This window comes from Drosophila subobscura, chromosome E (genome assembly GCF_008121235.1).
Source record: "Drosophila subobscura isolate 14011-0131.10 chromosome E, UCBerk_Dsub_1.0, whole genome shotgun sequence".
NCBI lineage: Eukaryota > Metazoa > Arthropoda > Insecta > Diptera > Drosophilidae > Drosophila > Drosophila subobscura.
In genome coordinates, this window is record NC_048531.1 from 15,627,827 (window position 1) to 15,641,915 (window position 14,089).

The following is a 14,089-nucleotide window of genomic DNA, read 5'->3' on the forward strand; positions in this document are numbered from 1 at the left end:
CTAAGGAAAACTGAAGATATTCTATTTGAATTCCAGCTTTTGGTATTCCCTCAGCTGTTCATAAGTAGCGCATAAAATTGATTCGAAGAATTCCTATGCTTAAAAGAGAAACAGCTGATTTGTAACCAGACTTAATGATAAAATCACGCAAATGTGCAATGATAGATAGAAACACAGCTGTTCGGGTTTGCCTAATAAAATGAGTTTGCATAGATCGAAGCGTGTCCAGTCCACAGCGAACGGTTTGAGGCAACAGCAATGCTTTCCAATTCAACGCAAAACAATGAAAATATCACAGATCTTAAAGGTAAATTCCTACACTCTCAAGCAACCCACAACAGTAGCGCTGTAACTTCTCTGAACTCTAGCATCGACTGAGGAGGCGGCGGCTCACAGCAACCTGATGATGATTATTGCCACCTTGACCTGGATGTTGCTCAGCATTATAAGTGAGCTAAAGCGATTAGAAAAACTTCCTTGATTACCCCCTCTTGTGCTCTTACTTTAACAGCTCTCTTCCTTTATTGCTGCAACTATTGGCAGCTGCTGAGGTCGAGGCAGCAACGGCTTCAGACAGAGCTGGAGCCTGAATTCCAGCACAGCAGTCAACAGTCTTCTCTCATTGGATAATTAGTAGTGCCACCAGAGAGACCATAGACAATGATAAGTAGAAAAACCACAGCAAAGGGAGCGATTCAGAGATACGTAGAGAAGTGCAACAGCTGGCGGTGATCATGTTTGGGCTTCATATCCCGCAGCGGCTTCGGGTGTGCCATGACACCGGCCATATGGCCGTGTGCAGCAGCATCCATTTCCATTTTCCATTTCCATTTCCGTTTCCGTTAAGTTAATTTCACACGACAGCAACAAAACAGAATACGTACAAATAAAAGAAAAAAACACAAAGCAAAAAAAAAAAGAGAAAATTCCATGTGTTGCTATTTCCCTTTTTTTGTTGGTGTCTCCTCTTCGCTCTTCGCCCTTTGCTGTTTAGTTTACCATTTCTCTGCGTTTTTCATTTCGTTTCGCTTCCTTGTTGCTCCGAAAAATATTTTACTTCTTCACTTTTCCCGGGCAGCCCAGCCCGTCAAAGGGGAGGAGCAGACCTGAGATATTTGCTGGAAGAGTTTTTCATTTCTTTTGCTGGAAAAAGTGAAAAGCATCTTTTATGCAAATTTAGCAGGTGGGGCATGGAACTGGGAACTGGTAGCCAGGTGCGGGGCAGGAAGTCAGGGGCTGGCAGACAGGCGTGGCAGGCCGGAGCTAACATGACTTCCGCTCCTTAACTGGCTTAATGTTCCAAAGGCAAAAGCAAAGGCAAAAAGAGTTCACATAAAAAGTATGTTCCCTGCTACAAAATTCCTTCCCAAAAAAAAGGTAAAAATTATTTGATTAAAGCCGAAAGCCAAAGCAAAGCGAAGCAAACTTGAAGGTAAACAGATATCTTTGTGGTTAGTCCAACCTTACCCGGTGCCACCCACAGATATATCATAGGAGGAGGAGTAGGTAGTGCCAGGAGATTGCCATGAGTGGAAAGCATCAAAGTGAAGGAATTTACATACGAGAGAGTACATTCGAAAATAGACATATTTGTAGTCTTAGTTCTTCTCTTTCCTCCAAAAGAAAGCGCTTTAGACTGGGTACCCGTATTGAGAGCATTTCGAAATATTTCTAAATGAAGAAGGGTCGAAACTGAATTTCTTCTCTAAGTGCCATGCCTCAAGACTTCTAAAGTTTCTGGCTGGAACTATAACATAAAGCTGACAGCATTTAGCAGCATTTATCCAGCGGAACTTCATAAGCTTCATAAGCGCCCTCGCCTGCCCTTACAGCAAAACTTTAAATGTAATCCGCCGTATCCCATTGACGTTGCGGTGGCACACATCATTACCATGCTCCAGCCACCCTCCTGCCATGCGCCTTCCATCTTTGTGAACCTCGAAAATTTCATCAAACCAAATCGATTTGATAAAGGAGGCCTGGGGCAACGTAACCCTTTATCATACAGCTCAGGGAAGGCGAGGGGAGGCTTGAGCAAGGCCAGAGTAGACTTTCCACTCTGCCGTCCTGTGACGGAAGAAGAACTCTTGAGAAAAGTTGGCGCTGGCACCAAATCAAATGCCGATTATCGCATAGTTAGTTGCACTCTCAAAGGGAATGTGGGGGCACAAGACGAAAGCCGGGACTGGCACCAAATGGGGCCTGAATGCCCCATCTCCTTTGTGAGGAGAAGCCACGACTGTTCTCTCATTATCGGCGTGTTTGTTTTATGAAGGTCGTTTCCAACAGCCCGCACAAAAGGATTTGGGGCACGCACGCACAGACATCGTCATTGTCGTCACCATTCAGTCGACTCGACTCGACTCGACTCCTTTGGCTGCTCATGCTACTTCTGCCGCTTCCTCCACCTTCCCTGGAAACACCATTTGAGGCAGCTTCGAGCAGCCATTTTGGCATTGTTATCTAGCCGCCGCTTTTCTTTCCCTTTTTGCCAGCTCTTGGCCTACCTACCTCCATCTCCACCCAGCCGTCTTGCAACTTTTGCTGCTTCTGTTGACACTTTTCGTCATTGTTGGCTGTTTGGCTGTTGACTGGTCCATCTCAATGATATCTTTGATAAATCTCAGCTTTCGCTTGTCCAAGCAACCAAAAATTTGTCTCAACTTGGCCAAGTGCTAATAGCAGCAGCCACCACCACCAGTGGTAGAGATGGGTGGGAGAGTGTGGATGAGTGGCAGGAGGCCGCTCAAGTTCCTCATAATGGCTTATGACGAGCAGTCAGAGGAAATCTGTTTCAGAGCTGTGTGTGGGTGGGTCGTGGGTCATGGTGCGAGTCTGGCTCTACGCATTAAATTATTTCTCATTATTGACAGTTTATCAAATTGATTTAACAAACCTCATGGCTGCCTCTGTAGTCTGTAGTCTCTGCCGTCTCTGCTCCTCCAAACCCCCTTTCAGTCAGCCTTAAGTGTCTTCGTGATAAATGTTATCGTTGTTTGCTGTCTTCCACTTCATCCTTTCCTACAACTTGCTTGCGCTCTCCCTCTCTCTCCCTCTCTCTGTCTCTTCAAACTAAGCTTTAATGTGCTTTTCCTGCTCTTCCTTATGGTGTGTTTATGTGTGTGCTCTGTGTGTGTGTGTGTGTGTGGAATTTATGTAATGCCCAAAGTTGAAGCATACTTTTTGGATGTTTGCTTAATGTTTCCGCTGTTGCTGCTGCTGCTGCTGCTTCTACTCAGGCAAAATTTTTAGTTAATTTTAGTTTGTTTGCACAGTAAAGTGTGCTGCTCAAACCCGGCTGAATGTTTTATTAATTTAAACAAGAAAACAAAACTTTTGCACTTTATATATTTTATCATGAAATTGTAATTCGGCTCGAACGATGCACAAAAGACATGGCAACATTTCTTATGTGTGTAAATCTCTACATAGGCATATGCACAGAAAGATGAAAAGCTTTTGCCTCTAATGAGATTTCTGCCCGTACGTTAAATAAGTAAATATTCAATTTAATTTCCATAAAATCAAAGAATTCGCAGCTCAATGGCATTGTTAACTCAAACGGAGACCCGACAATCGACTCAACGGGAAGAATTATCAATCACATTGGAATTTGTTCGCCTGTTGCCGGGCATAAGGCAATTGTCGGCTGCCATGGCAATTGTTCTCATTTCCCCTTCCCATTGATAGAGCTAAGAAATATGAAATAATAATTCAAACGGAATCTATGCCCCACGCCCACGCCCTGCTGTTACTACAGGATACTTATCCTTCAGATGGAGGATGCGTCCATTGAATGGGGGGAGGGGGAGGGGAGACTGCCAGTCGGAGCCAAGAAGTGATTCGAATGGCAAACAACAATCGAGAGGCGACAGAGAGGAAAGCTCTTGCTGTAAGCAGAAATAATCCGATATTCATTTCCCGCTTCCCGCTTCTCGCTTTCCTCTTCATCCTCCATTTCCATTGCAAGTTGTCTGTTGCATTCATGTACGAGCAGGAGTCGTACATTTTATGTGCATATTGTATATTCGTATTGTTGTGCTGTTTGTAATTAAGCCTATGTCCTGGTGGAGTGCATATTAAACATCTGCCCGGCTCGAGTGGTGGACTCCAAAGGATTCTGCATCCCCCCCCGCTGCTTGCCATTCAGGAATGTCACGTCCTTGGCTGCATTGAATTTACCTCGATGAAATGCTGAAAGACGAAACGAGTATCGGAAGTGCATCTGGTCCGACTCCCTTTGTTTGTTTTCCCCCACTAAGAATTTACACACATAATCTTTCAGTTTAGTTGGTTGTTTTTGGTCACTTAATTGCTGGCAGGTTTTTCATTCATAATTTATGCACAATTTCCATCTATTTCCATTCGACACGAAGGAACATTTCTATTTTCTCTGTTGACTTTTCTTGCATTATTTATTTGCGTAGCAAGCGACAGGACAGAAGAGGACATCAGGGGAGATCATCAGAAGACAGAATCCTCTGCCTGCCGCCTGACCCAAAACATTTGTCTGTGCTTGCACATATTTTTAAAACTGTCATTGCCAAATGGTTAATTAAATATTTACTTGGCAAAAACTGTTGTAAAACGTTGATTAATTATTTAAAATACCCTGTCAGAAGTCAGACTTGGACCCACACTCGAACTATTCTTCACTCTCTCTCTCTCTCTCTCTCTCTGTTTCTCTTTGCTGACAGAACGTTTACCAGAAATGGAATCATATCTAGATTTCGCAACTGTTGACTGCTGCTGTTTGTTGCTGACTTCAAACTTTCTAAAGTTTTTGCCACCCGCTCAGCCCAAGTCCCACCCACTGTGTGCTTTTTCGACACTTGTTTTTCGGCTGGGCTGGGCTGGCCTGAGGGGGGTTCAAAGACCTCAAGGAAGAGGTCTAAGTGATTTAGGCTAAAGTTTTTCACCGGAAATGTAGCGAGGAAAACTTTTGTTGTTGCGCATAATCGTTTGCCGGAAGTTGATCAAAATGCGGGGCTGGATGGGGGGAGGACTGCTCTCTACGGCGCGCCACGATAAGTGCATTATGAAACAATCAATAAATTTACTTGTGCGATTTCTTTTGTGAGCAACGAGGTGCTAGGTGCTAGGTGCTAGGTGCTAGGTGCTAGGAGGCACTTCCACTCTGTTTCCCCCCACCGTGTGCCTAACTGGGTTCATATTTATGCGGTGCTTATGCTGAGGATTATGTGACGAAGACGACTGCCTCCTCATGTGTGTGTGTGTGCGAGTGTGTTTGTGTGGCACGTGGCTGTCGCAGTCGCAGCCCTAGACCCGTTCAGTAATAATTCATTTGCATAACATTAAGGGGCATGTGGATGCCAGAGCATGAACCGCATGCCAGGGCGACTAAACCAAGTTTAAATAAATTATTTATGCCAACGAATTAACCGTAAACAGTTAGCCAGAGACAGCTGCAGGAGTGCCTGGAGGGGCATGCCAAATAGGAGCATAAACCCTAGCCAGGACAGGCATCAGCAGCAGAAATGCTGTGAGGAGTAGCCTTGGAAGTTGATGTTTTGTGTGTGAGTTTCTTTACTCTGATGAAGGGAATTTGAAGACTTTTAACCATAGAATATCTCCTCATATTTAGTTCCTACTACTCCTAGGAATTCCCCATTCTTTTTCAAGACTTTTTACTTAGTTTCCCACTTGAATTCAAAGCTTTAAATAATTGTCTTCTTTCACAATTTTATTTTGCACAAGTCCTCAATATAATTCCATTTCATTTGATCGTTTCAATGCGCTTACTTCTTCAGCAGAGTGGAGACCAGAGCGGGAGCAGCGGCATAGGTGGTCACAGGAGCAGCATAGGCCGAATACACCGAAGGCGATCGCACATACGCTGAGGAGTAAACGGAAGGTGCGTATGCGGTGTAGGCACGGGGATAGGCGGCGGAATAGGTGGTCACTGGAGCAGCGGCATAGGCCAGAGCTGGTGCGGCAGCGTAGGTCAGGGCCGGAGCAGCGGCGTAGGTGGCCACAGCGGGGGTCACAACATGAGCCTGGGCGGCGGCGATGAAGAGAGCCAAGCAGATGAGGAACTAAACAGGCAAAAATGATATTAGAGGTTTCGGGGATATAATTATCTTGTACTCACCTTCATATTGATATTTGTTTTGGGGTTTGTGTGTGCTCGACGAACGTTTTCAAAGATTGAAGGAAGTGCGTTGACTGATGCTGTTACCCAGCCAGGCCACAGCTTTTATACCCAATCAAAGATCGCAAGATCGCATGGCCAGAGAACAAGTTCTCTGCAATATGCGGATGTGGATGTGGAATTGGCAGCTAATCCGGTAGCATGCCATATCGAATGGATTAGCATTGTTCCACACGGTACAAGCTGCTCAATGAATGTTCGTTTGTCTATTTTTCGAACAGACAACAACCTGACAAGGGTCCACAGACAGCCGGACGGAGGGACGGGCGTCAGTAATGAGAGCTTGATTGTTTGTCGGTTTTGTGTGGGTCAAGTCTGGTGACAAGCCAAAAGTGCGAGCCAAGAGCTTTGGCTAATGGCGGTAAACGAAAGTGGCAGCAAAGCGGAATCACACAAATATAATTACACTCGAACGGAAAGCGTAAGTGGCAGCAAATCATTGTAATTTACGTCATCAAAAATGTGCCACAATTGAATCTTTGGCATTGACAGTGAAAATTCGTGGAAATGATTGCAGGGGTGGCCACAAGTGTCAAGGCCGGCGTGATTATTGGCAGGAATCCCATTGAGTGTTCAATAAGCTATCGGAAATCAACGACTTTAGTTGTCATTTTGAACGTAGAATGAAGGGAAAAGTATTTATAAATATAAGCTGGCTTGATTTTAGAGAGGCAGAGCGGAGGGGCACTGATCTGGCTTCCGATGGTCCACCTTGTGGCGCCCCGAATAAACGTTTCCATCGCAATGATGGAGAAGAAACCGAGTTAAAGATCAGCTTCAACAAATAGCTACCACAAATATTTTCTCTCCACATGTACGACATTGTGCCCTCAAAAATTATGCATACAATTTATGCTTACAGGCAAATGTGTCAAAGTCTCTCGGGGGAGCACACCCACACCCAAGCTCTCGTCCACCCATCAGTGCCATGTTCATGTCGGCAGAGCCACAGGGCTCGACTCTGGTGTCCTGCTCAAATTACCCATCTACTTGCCGCTTTGTAACTGTCAGAGAACGCAACGAACCGAACCAAAACAAAATGTTAAATATACGCGAAAAGAAAGGGGAGTGCGGCAAGGAGGCGGCAGGCTCATTAATATCAATTTATGAGCTGAGACACGAAATTAGTCTGTGACAAGTTTCGCCGCAGGATGTGGACACAGCAAACATTTATCCATCCGAACCATTTAGACATCCACACATGTGTTGCGAGCTCAGTTTTGACTTCGTCTGGGGGGTTCACGTTAATTAATTCCAAAAAGTGTGTTGCGTGTCCTGCCAAAAGGACAAATATGCGTACACGAACTCATGTCCTGTGGCGAAATGGTCTGCTCATTGTGGTTACTCTCTTACTCCTTTTTTACCCTGAGCAAATGATGAAAAATATTCCCCACCAAGACACTTTTTTTCGACACTCGTAAAAGGAACTTCTCCCAGGCCTTCGAATTAAACAAATTTCTGCTACTTTGCTACACATTTTGTTCAAAAATGTTCTTTATTTGTTTTCCACATATTTTCCAGTTGGTTTGTTGCTCAAGTTTGTTTACATTAAACATAATTTGCGTTACATTAAGAGGCAGGGGGGAACTAGAACTAAAGTATAAACATTTTCAAACACAAAATAAATATTCATCCTTCTTACAAATCAAGGGTTAAATGTACACAAATTAGATTTAGGATTATGAAAATATATATGTATACATATTTATTCAAGTATGCTCTCGCATTTGTGGAGTCCAAAAATTCTTAACTTCTACATTTAAACCAAAATGTAATTTTATTCTTAAGATTTCTTTTGTTTCGTTTTTCATACGTTTTTCCAATTTAAAATTCGAGTCACAATTCAATTTGATTTTGTCATTGAAGAAGCACTTTGCATGTTGAGAGGGGGGTAAGAGGGAGGATGGATGGATATACATTTACATAGAAAGTTCTTAGCGGTAGTTAAAGTTAAAATTGAATTTGAAAATTGTTTTCGGGGCAGGTGGTGGTTGTGGTGGAGACACATTGAACTTTAGTTTTGGTTTGCTTTTTCTTTTTGCGCGCGCACACAGTTCGGTTATGGATACATACAGATCGATCATACAAATACATAGATATATATTCATATGCCATATAGACTTGATAAAGGTTTTCGTTTGACAACAGATTTTTATAAAATTTCATTTCACACTTAACAAAATATGATTCGATGCACATACACAATTATATTCCCCATATCGTGTGGTATTTTCTTCTTTATCCTTCATATACATGTACAATATATACTCTAGTTTTGCGCCTATTTTGGTTTTTGTTTAGATTCCTTTAAATGTGGTTTCCTTTGTTGCTGCTGTTGTGGTTTTTTGTGCTATATGTATTATAATTATATATGTAGAGATATGCCATTAAATTCTGTAATTTTATTATTTATAATTATTTATGTTCAGGGGGGATAGTCTTTTCGTAGATTCGCAATGGGACTAACTAGGTTCAATTGAGTTTAGGCTACGATTTTAGTGGCTAGTTTAAGTATAAGCTGACCTCATTCTTAGCCTAATTACACACACATATTTACACACTGCATGGATAAGTGTCCATGTAATTCCGATTTCGCTATACATATCTCTTAGTTGAAGTTTAAACTAGTTTTCTTTTTTGTGTGTTTGTGTTCGGATCTATTTCGTATCATTTCACAAGCATAGCTCTTTTGTTCACTGAAGTATTTTGCGCACAAAGATCGTTCTGGGCCCGACCCCCACATTTTGGTAAAGGAAGTTTCGGGGGGAAGCATCAAACATTCATTGCTATGGTACAGATGTAAATATAATATATGGATACTCGTATGTAAATGCTTTTACTTCTTCGGCTTACACTTAGATCGGGTCTAAACTATATCCAGCATATATATATAAATTTTTATCCTATATTTATGTAGAGTTTCTTTCTTAAATGTGGTTTTTGCTGCTTGAAGTCGGAAAGTCTTGTAAGAGTTTTTGTTCGCTTCGCTTTTGAAAGAGATTTTTGTTTAAAGCGGCAGCTTTACTTCTATAATACAGATTTTTGGGATTCAGTTACCTCCGCACCGCCCCTGGCACTCCTCCAGCGACTTCTGCTGCTGTTGCTGCTGCTGCTGCTCCGCTTAGACGATTGTGGTGCGCTCAGCGCCCAGCGCTGTGGTGGTGCACGTACTGCTCCCCCCTATGCAGACTATCTGACATTTGATGTCCTCTTTGGGTAACTCTCAGGAGCTCACCGTCTCATAGTTCCCCCCGCCGGCCAACAGCAGTGGCGACTGCACGCACACCGCCGGCGACACACCGCCGCCCAGCGTGGTGTAGGCGGTCTGGGAGCGGGGCGACGTTAGCAGCGATTGGGCGGCGCCGATGGTGATGTTGCCGCTGGTCACCGAGCTGGTCAACGCCGCCGAGATGCCGCTCGTGTGGAGGCTGCCCGGATGGGGCAGCGTGTTGCAGGCACCCACCCCGCCCACGCCACCGCCGCCGCTGCTGTTGGTCTGCAGCGAACCGTTGGACTGGCCGCCCAGCAGGGGCATGGTGCAGGTGGTTGTGGAGCCGTAGGGCGAGGTGGGAGAGGTGCGCGTCTCATACGCAGGCAGGTGATAGCTGGTGGCACCGACTCCTCCAGGCATGCCGCCAACACCGCCCCCACAGCCACTGCCTCGGCCCGGAATGCGGGTGTAGATATTGGGCGGGGTTCGGGTGGAGAGCAGCGGCGGCGGAGCTGTGTAGACGGGACGCTGGGCGGCCGGGGCACGCTGCGGGGTGTTGTACAGGCTGAAGGCGGGATTCGTTGTCAGCGACAGTTCACCGTACTGCGCGAGAGAGAGAGAGAGAGAGGGAGAGACAAAGAGTTGATAGAGCGTTGAGTAATTATTAAACACAAAAACAAATTGCTGTTTGCTGAATAATTAAAAATAAAAACTAAAACTTTTGAGGGGGAGCCTCTCGTTTTCTGCAGCTCCTTGCATACATTTATGGGGCGCAAAATTCTGATCGAAAAGTTCCAAAAGTGACCCACAAAAACACCAACAACTTCTAATGAGCTTGTTAAGCATTCAAGGGTGTGGGGTAGTGAAACAACAGGGGGTGGGGGGGAGCAAGAAAAACTGAACAAAAGCCAAACATTTTTCAACTTTTGCTGGCGACTGGACACACAAAAACATTTGCCTCATCAAAATTTGATGGTTTCCTCCTCCCCTCCTCCCCCTCCTTTCTCTGCTCCTTTGCCTTAAAACCCAAACAATGATACAACATTGTTGATAGAACTGCAGTGGGTGCGAGGGTGGGGCTGGGTCAGCGGCAACTTTGTTGGTGGAGGCACAAAAACAAAGAAACTAATTTGTGTAATTTATTTCGGCTAATTGGAAACATGAAAGGGAAAATAAGGATTGTGGCAGGACGAAGCTTTAAGTACACTGCAAGCCAAACGTGTGGCAGAAAATCTGAATTGGCCGGGACATTATGAAACATTCATTGAAACGAAGATTGTTTCTGATTTAAGGAACTTCTTCAACGCACCTCTCAAGGGTGGCCAAGTCCAATTTATTTGAAGAGCAAGTACAATGGTAATTTTCCTTATTAGTCTCTAACGTTTAAGTATTCCCTTTGACTTGTACTCGTACCTGTAGTTCCAGATTATCCCTATTGGCTCCTCCCTATTAACCCTTGACCCTTGATTAATTGAGACACGTGTCTATAATGCATAATAACAAGTTTCATTAATGTGCTAGGCGAACCCTACCAATGGGAAAACTGGGTAAAACTCTTTTGTTTACTGCGGTGTTGATTGAGGGAATTAGTGTGTTAATTAAACATAAACAAAAACCATGAATATTCCACATGAATTCAAGTTATTTAATGCTCGCCTGAAAGTATACTGCACTTTTTCATCAGAATGTCTTTCTGTAGTTGCTTAACTACATATTTTAGTACATTTTACATACGTCTATCTACACGCGACACTTGCCTAAGTAAACATGCACCCGGGTACAGAGCTACAAATAACTGAATTTAATTTTTCCCACCAACTTCAAACTCTTGATGCAACCTGCCATTCGATTACTCTCTCTCCCAGTGCAAAAACAAGACTCGCGGGGGGAATAGGGGTATGCCCAAACAATTGAATCCTATTTGAATTCTCACCTGCTTCCCGAACGTGGGCGACAGCGAGGGTGGCGGTGGCGATGCGGTGTTAATGCGCGTCGGTGGCGTATACAAAATTCGCTGCGATTCCATATTCAATCGGTCGAAGGCCTTCTCCTCCTGATGGAACTCATCCTCGCTGTTTGCCTCCTGCGGCACCACATCCGGATTTTTGTCCTCCAGGCTGGAATGACTGCCCATATTGCGGGACAGGGGCTCCGCGCTGCCCTTGTCCGCCTCTGTGGTGGTGGCATCCCCGCCATTGCCGTGCCGGCGACCGCGCTTGCTGCGGAATTTGATAAAGATCACCACACAAATGGCGACCAGAATCAGTGTGGCGATGACACCAACTAAGGCGCCCAGAAGCGGCGTCAATTGTACCAGCACCGCTGTCGACGAGGCTGCGATGGAATCGACAGGGAAAAAGCAGAAAGCAGATACGCGTGGAAATTGTGAAAAATTGAATGACAAAAAAGTGCGCACATTGATGGACAAAAAAAAACAATGCAGCAGCGGGAAAGCAATGTGGCAAAGTGACGACACCCGACCGACACTCACCTGTTCGCAACAATGGCGCCGAAAGCGTCCGTCCCCTCAGTCGGTGGGCCACCTTGCTGGGCCCCTGCGCATTCACCGCCGTCACCCGTATGACAAACACGGAATCGCTGGGCAAACGCTTCACCGTAAACTCCGGATACTTGTACGAGGCATTGTAGAGTATCTGGCGATTCAGTTCGTCGTAGATCTGCACATGGAAGTACTGGGGTATGCCACCATCGAAGCCAGGTATGCACTGGATTTGCAGCGAGTTGGCAGTGGCATTATATGCGGTACAGTTCTTCACCGCTTCGGGAAGATCTATGAGAGAGGTTTAGGAGATGGAATTGATTAGTTTGGTTTATAATTTGGCATGGAAATTTACTCTGCTTCACTGCTCCGATTTGTCTTTTTCTGTAGATGGTTTTCCAATTAAAATGTGCCTATGATTAAGGTACTCCTTTTTGTAGTCTGTTCTTCTCTCTGTCCCTGACCCTCAGTTGGAGAAATTCCCTCAAGCCTTCATTCTGCCAGCCATAAAACCGAAATTCTGGCTAGTTTTCAGGCCATGGTCAGGCGGTGGTTTTATAAATAAATGATGTGCGTTGGCAATTTATTGCATTTGATTATCAGATTATCGCCGTGTGCAGATTGCAGTTTGCTGCATCGGAAGGTGGAAACAAACATGCAGATGGCAGATGGCGTTGGTAAACATGGCTTTTATTGCTGTCAGGGACAGTACGGACGGTAGTGCCGTGGATGCTGCAACAACGCATGAGACGACATTGCAACGCGTTAAATTGCCACACAGCCGTGCAGTGGCGTGGAGGAGTCGAGGAGTTTGTCTGTGGGCCAAATGTAAATAACGAGCACAGATTCACTCACCTCACGGGTGAGGCGGTGGCTACGTGCTACGTGCAACAATTATCTACTGGCCAAACAGGCAACGAGTCAGCGTCATGCCACCCAGAACCACAACCCCAATTGAGTAAACATGTTTGCTGTTGCGTTGGTATTTTGTTATGTGCCAATCGATGTGAAATTAATTAAATTTTTTTTTGTTTCCACTTGCTGTTACCCTTCTTGCGGTGCCCTGGGGGTGTTGGGTGCTCTATCCATTTTATTCTGTATCTCATCTAAACATATCTATGTCCTGACTTCCATCAGACACCCTAGAGACAGACGGCTGCTGCGCCCCTTCGAATGATAGTTCTCCTAGGGTATCCAAATGTCTACTATTCTTTTTCTTTCCCGTTTTTTCTTTATCTTTCCACTACTGAATGGTCACCGAGTGTCCGCGTGGCTGGTAACTCACCTGCCGGCTGTATGTGGTACCAGCAGGGCTGGCTCTGGCCCATCGGGCTGTTGGCCACGCAGGAAATGGCGCCGAAGCTCTCGTAGCTCTCCACGTGGTAGCTGTACACGTTGTTCAACGGGGGCGCCGACGTTGTGGTGGGCATGGTCATGGCCTGGCGATGATGCTGCTGCTTGTGCAGTGCGGCCAGCCGCTTGCGCTCCACCAACTGCAGGGAGGACGAGCCGCCAGAATTGGATGCGTGGTGGCCAGGGCTGTTGTGGGAGTCGCTGCTGCTGCTGCTGCCAGCGCCACTCGACGACTGACCCTGCAGCAACTGGGGCAGCTGTTTCCGCTGTGGCTGTTTGTTCTCCACATGGTTCTTGTGCACCATGTTGGAGTAGACCATTTGCGTGTAGGGCGTCTCCTCGCCATAGTCCTGATAGCCATCCAACTCGTGCCCCTCCGCTGCGTAGTCCTCGTCCTCGAAGCGAACGGCCGACATGTCCACGATGCTGGCCGTGCGTCCGTGCCGTCCGTGGAGCAGTCCTCGCTGCAGTCCGTGTGTGTGCTTCCGTTTGCTGCGCTGATAATATCCGCCCAGGTCCGAGCCGGAGCCCGGACCGGACCCGGAAGTCGATTTCAGCGACAGCAGCACCGGTCCAAGTTGGGGCAGCTCGATGAGACTCTCCAGCGAGTTGTTGAAGTGCCACTTGTAATTTAGATTATCGAGTGGATTCGCGTCCACCTCGCAGGTGATGTTGATTGTCTGCTTGAGTGCCGCACGTATAATCGTCGACTCCGACTTGCAAACGGGTGGATCTACGGGGCGGACAGCGGGAGAATGTGTTTGGGGGCAAACAGAAGTGCAGATTGAAGTCAAGTTGAGTCAAATTAGAAGTGTGGAGGTGGAGAGGAAAGGATTGGTTCATTGGCACTTAC

At 45.8% G+C, this 14,089-nt stretch overlaps 3 protein-coding genes across 3 annotated transcripts in view; 1 reads left to right on the forward strand and 2 right to left on the reverse strand.

Moving 5' to 3' along the window:
- The first annotated feature begins 239 nt into the window (after window positions 1-239).
- On the forward strand, window positions 240-832 carry LOC117890876. Its single transcript, XM_034795968.1, has 3 exons — window positions 240-307; window positions 369-449; window positions 512-832. Exons 1-3 carry the CDS (start codon window positions 259-261, stop codon window positions 628-630), a joined length of 249 nt encoding a protein of 82 aa, XP_034651859.1. The 5' UTR covers window positions 240-258; the 3' UTR covers window positions 631-832.
- Window positions 833-5,739: 4,907 nt separating this feature from the next.
- Window positions 5,740-6,220, reverse strand: LOC117890137 (cuticle protein 16.5). Its single transcript, XM_034794823.1, has 2 exons — window positions 6,113-6,220; window positions 5,740-6,056 (listed from the first exon to the last, which is right to left on the reverse strand). Exons 1-2 carry the CDS (start codon window positions 6,116-6,118, stop codon window positions 5,760-5,762), a joined length of 303 nt encoding a protein of 100 aa, XP_034650714.1. The 5' UTR covers window positions 6,119-6,220; the 3' UTR covers window positions 5,740-5,759.
- Window positions 6,221-8,191: 1,971 nt separating this feature from the next.
- Window positions 8,192-14,089, reverse strand: part of LOC117890135 — a 54,676-nt gene continuing 48,778 nt past the window's right edge. Inside the window, exons 11-14 of the mRNA XM_034794821.1 lie at window positions 13,169-13,969; window positions 11,875-12,174; window positions 11,317-11,717; window positions 8,192-9,986 (exon numbers count right to left, since the gene is read on the reverse strand). Of these exons, the coding sequence (XP_034650712.1) occupies window positions 9,396-9,986; window positions 11,317-11,717; window positions 11,875-12,174; window positions 13,169-13,969 (2,093 nt within the window). The 3' untranslated portion in view covers window positions 8,192-9,395. The remainder of the gene's footprint in view (window positions 9,987-11,316; window positions 11,718-11,874; window positions 12,175-13,168; window positions 13,970-14,089) is intronic.

Excerpts from the sequence above, each read along its gene's own strand:
- LOC117890876 (XM_034795968.1), top strand. The coding sequence starts at position 259 with ATGCTTTCCAATTCAACGCAAAACAATGAAAATATCACAGATCTTAAA. Across the intron at positions 308-368 it reads AAATATCACAGATCTTAAAG|CATCGACTGAGGAGGCGGCG; the intron begins GTAAATTCCTAC and ends TCTGAACTCTAG. Across the intron at positions 450-511 it reads GATGTTGCTCAGCATTATAA|CTCTCTTCCTTTATTGCTGC; the intron begins GTGAGCTAAAGC and ends TTACTTTAACAG.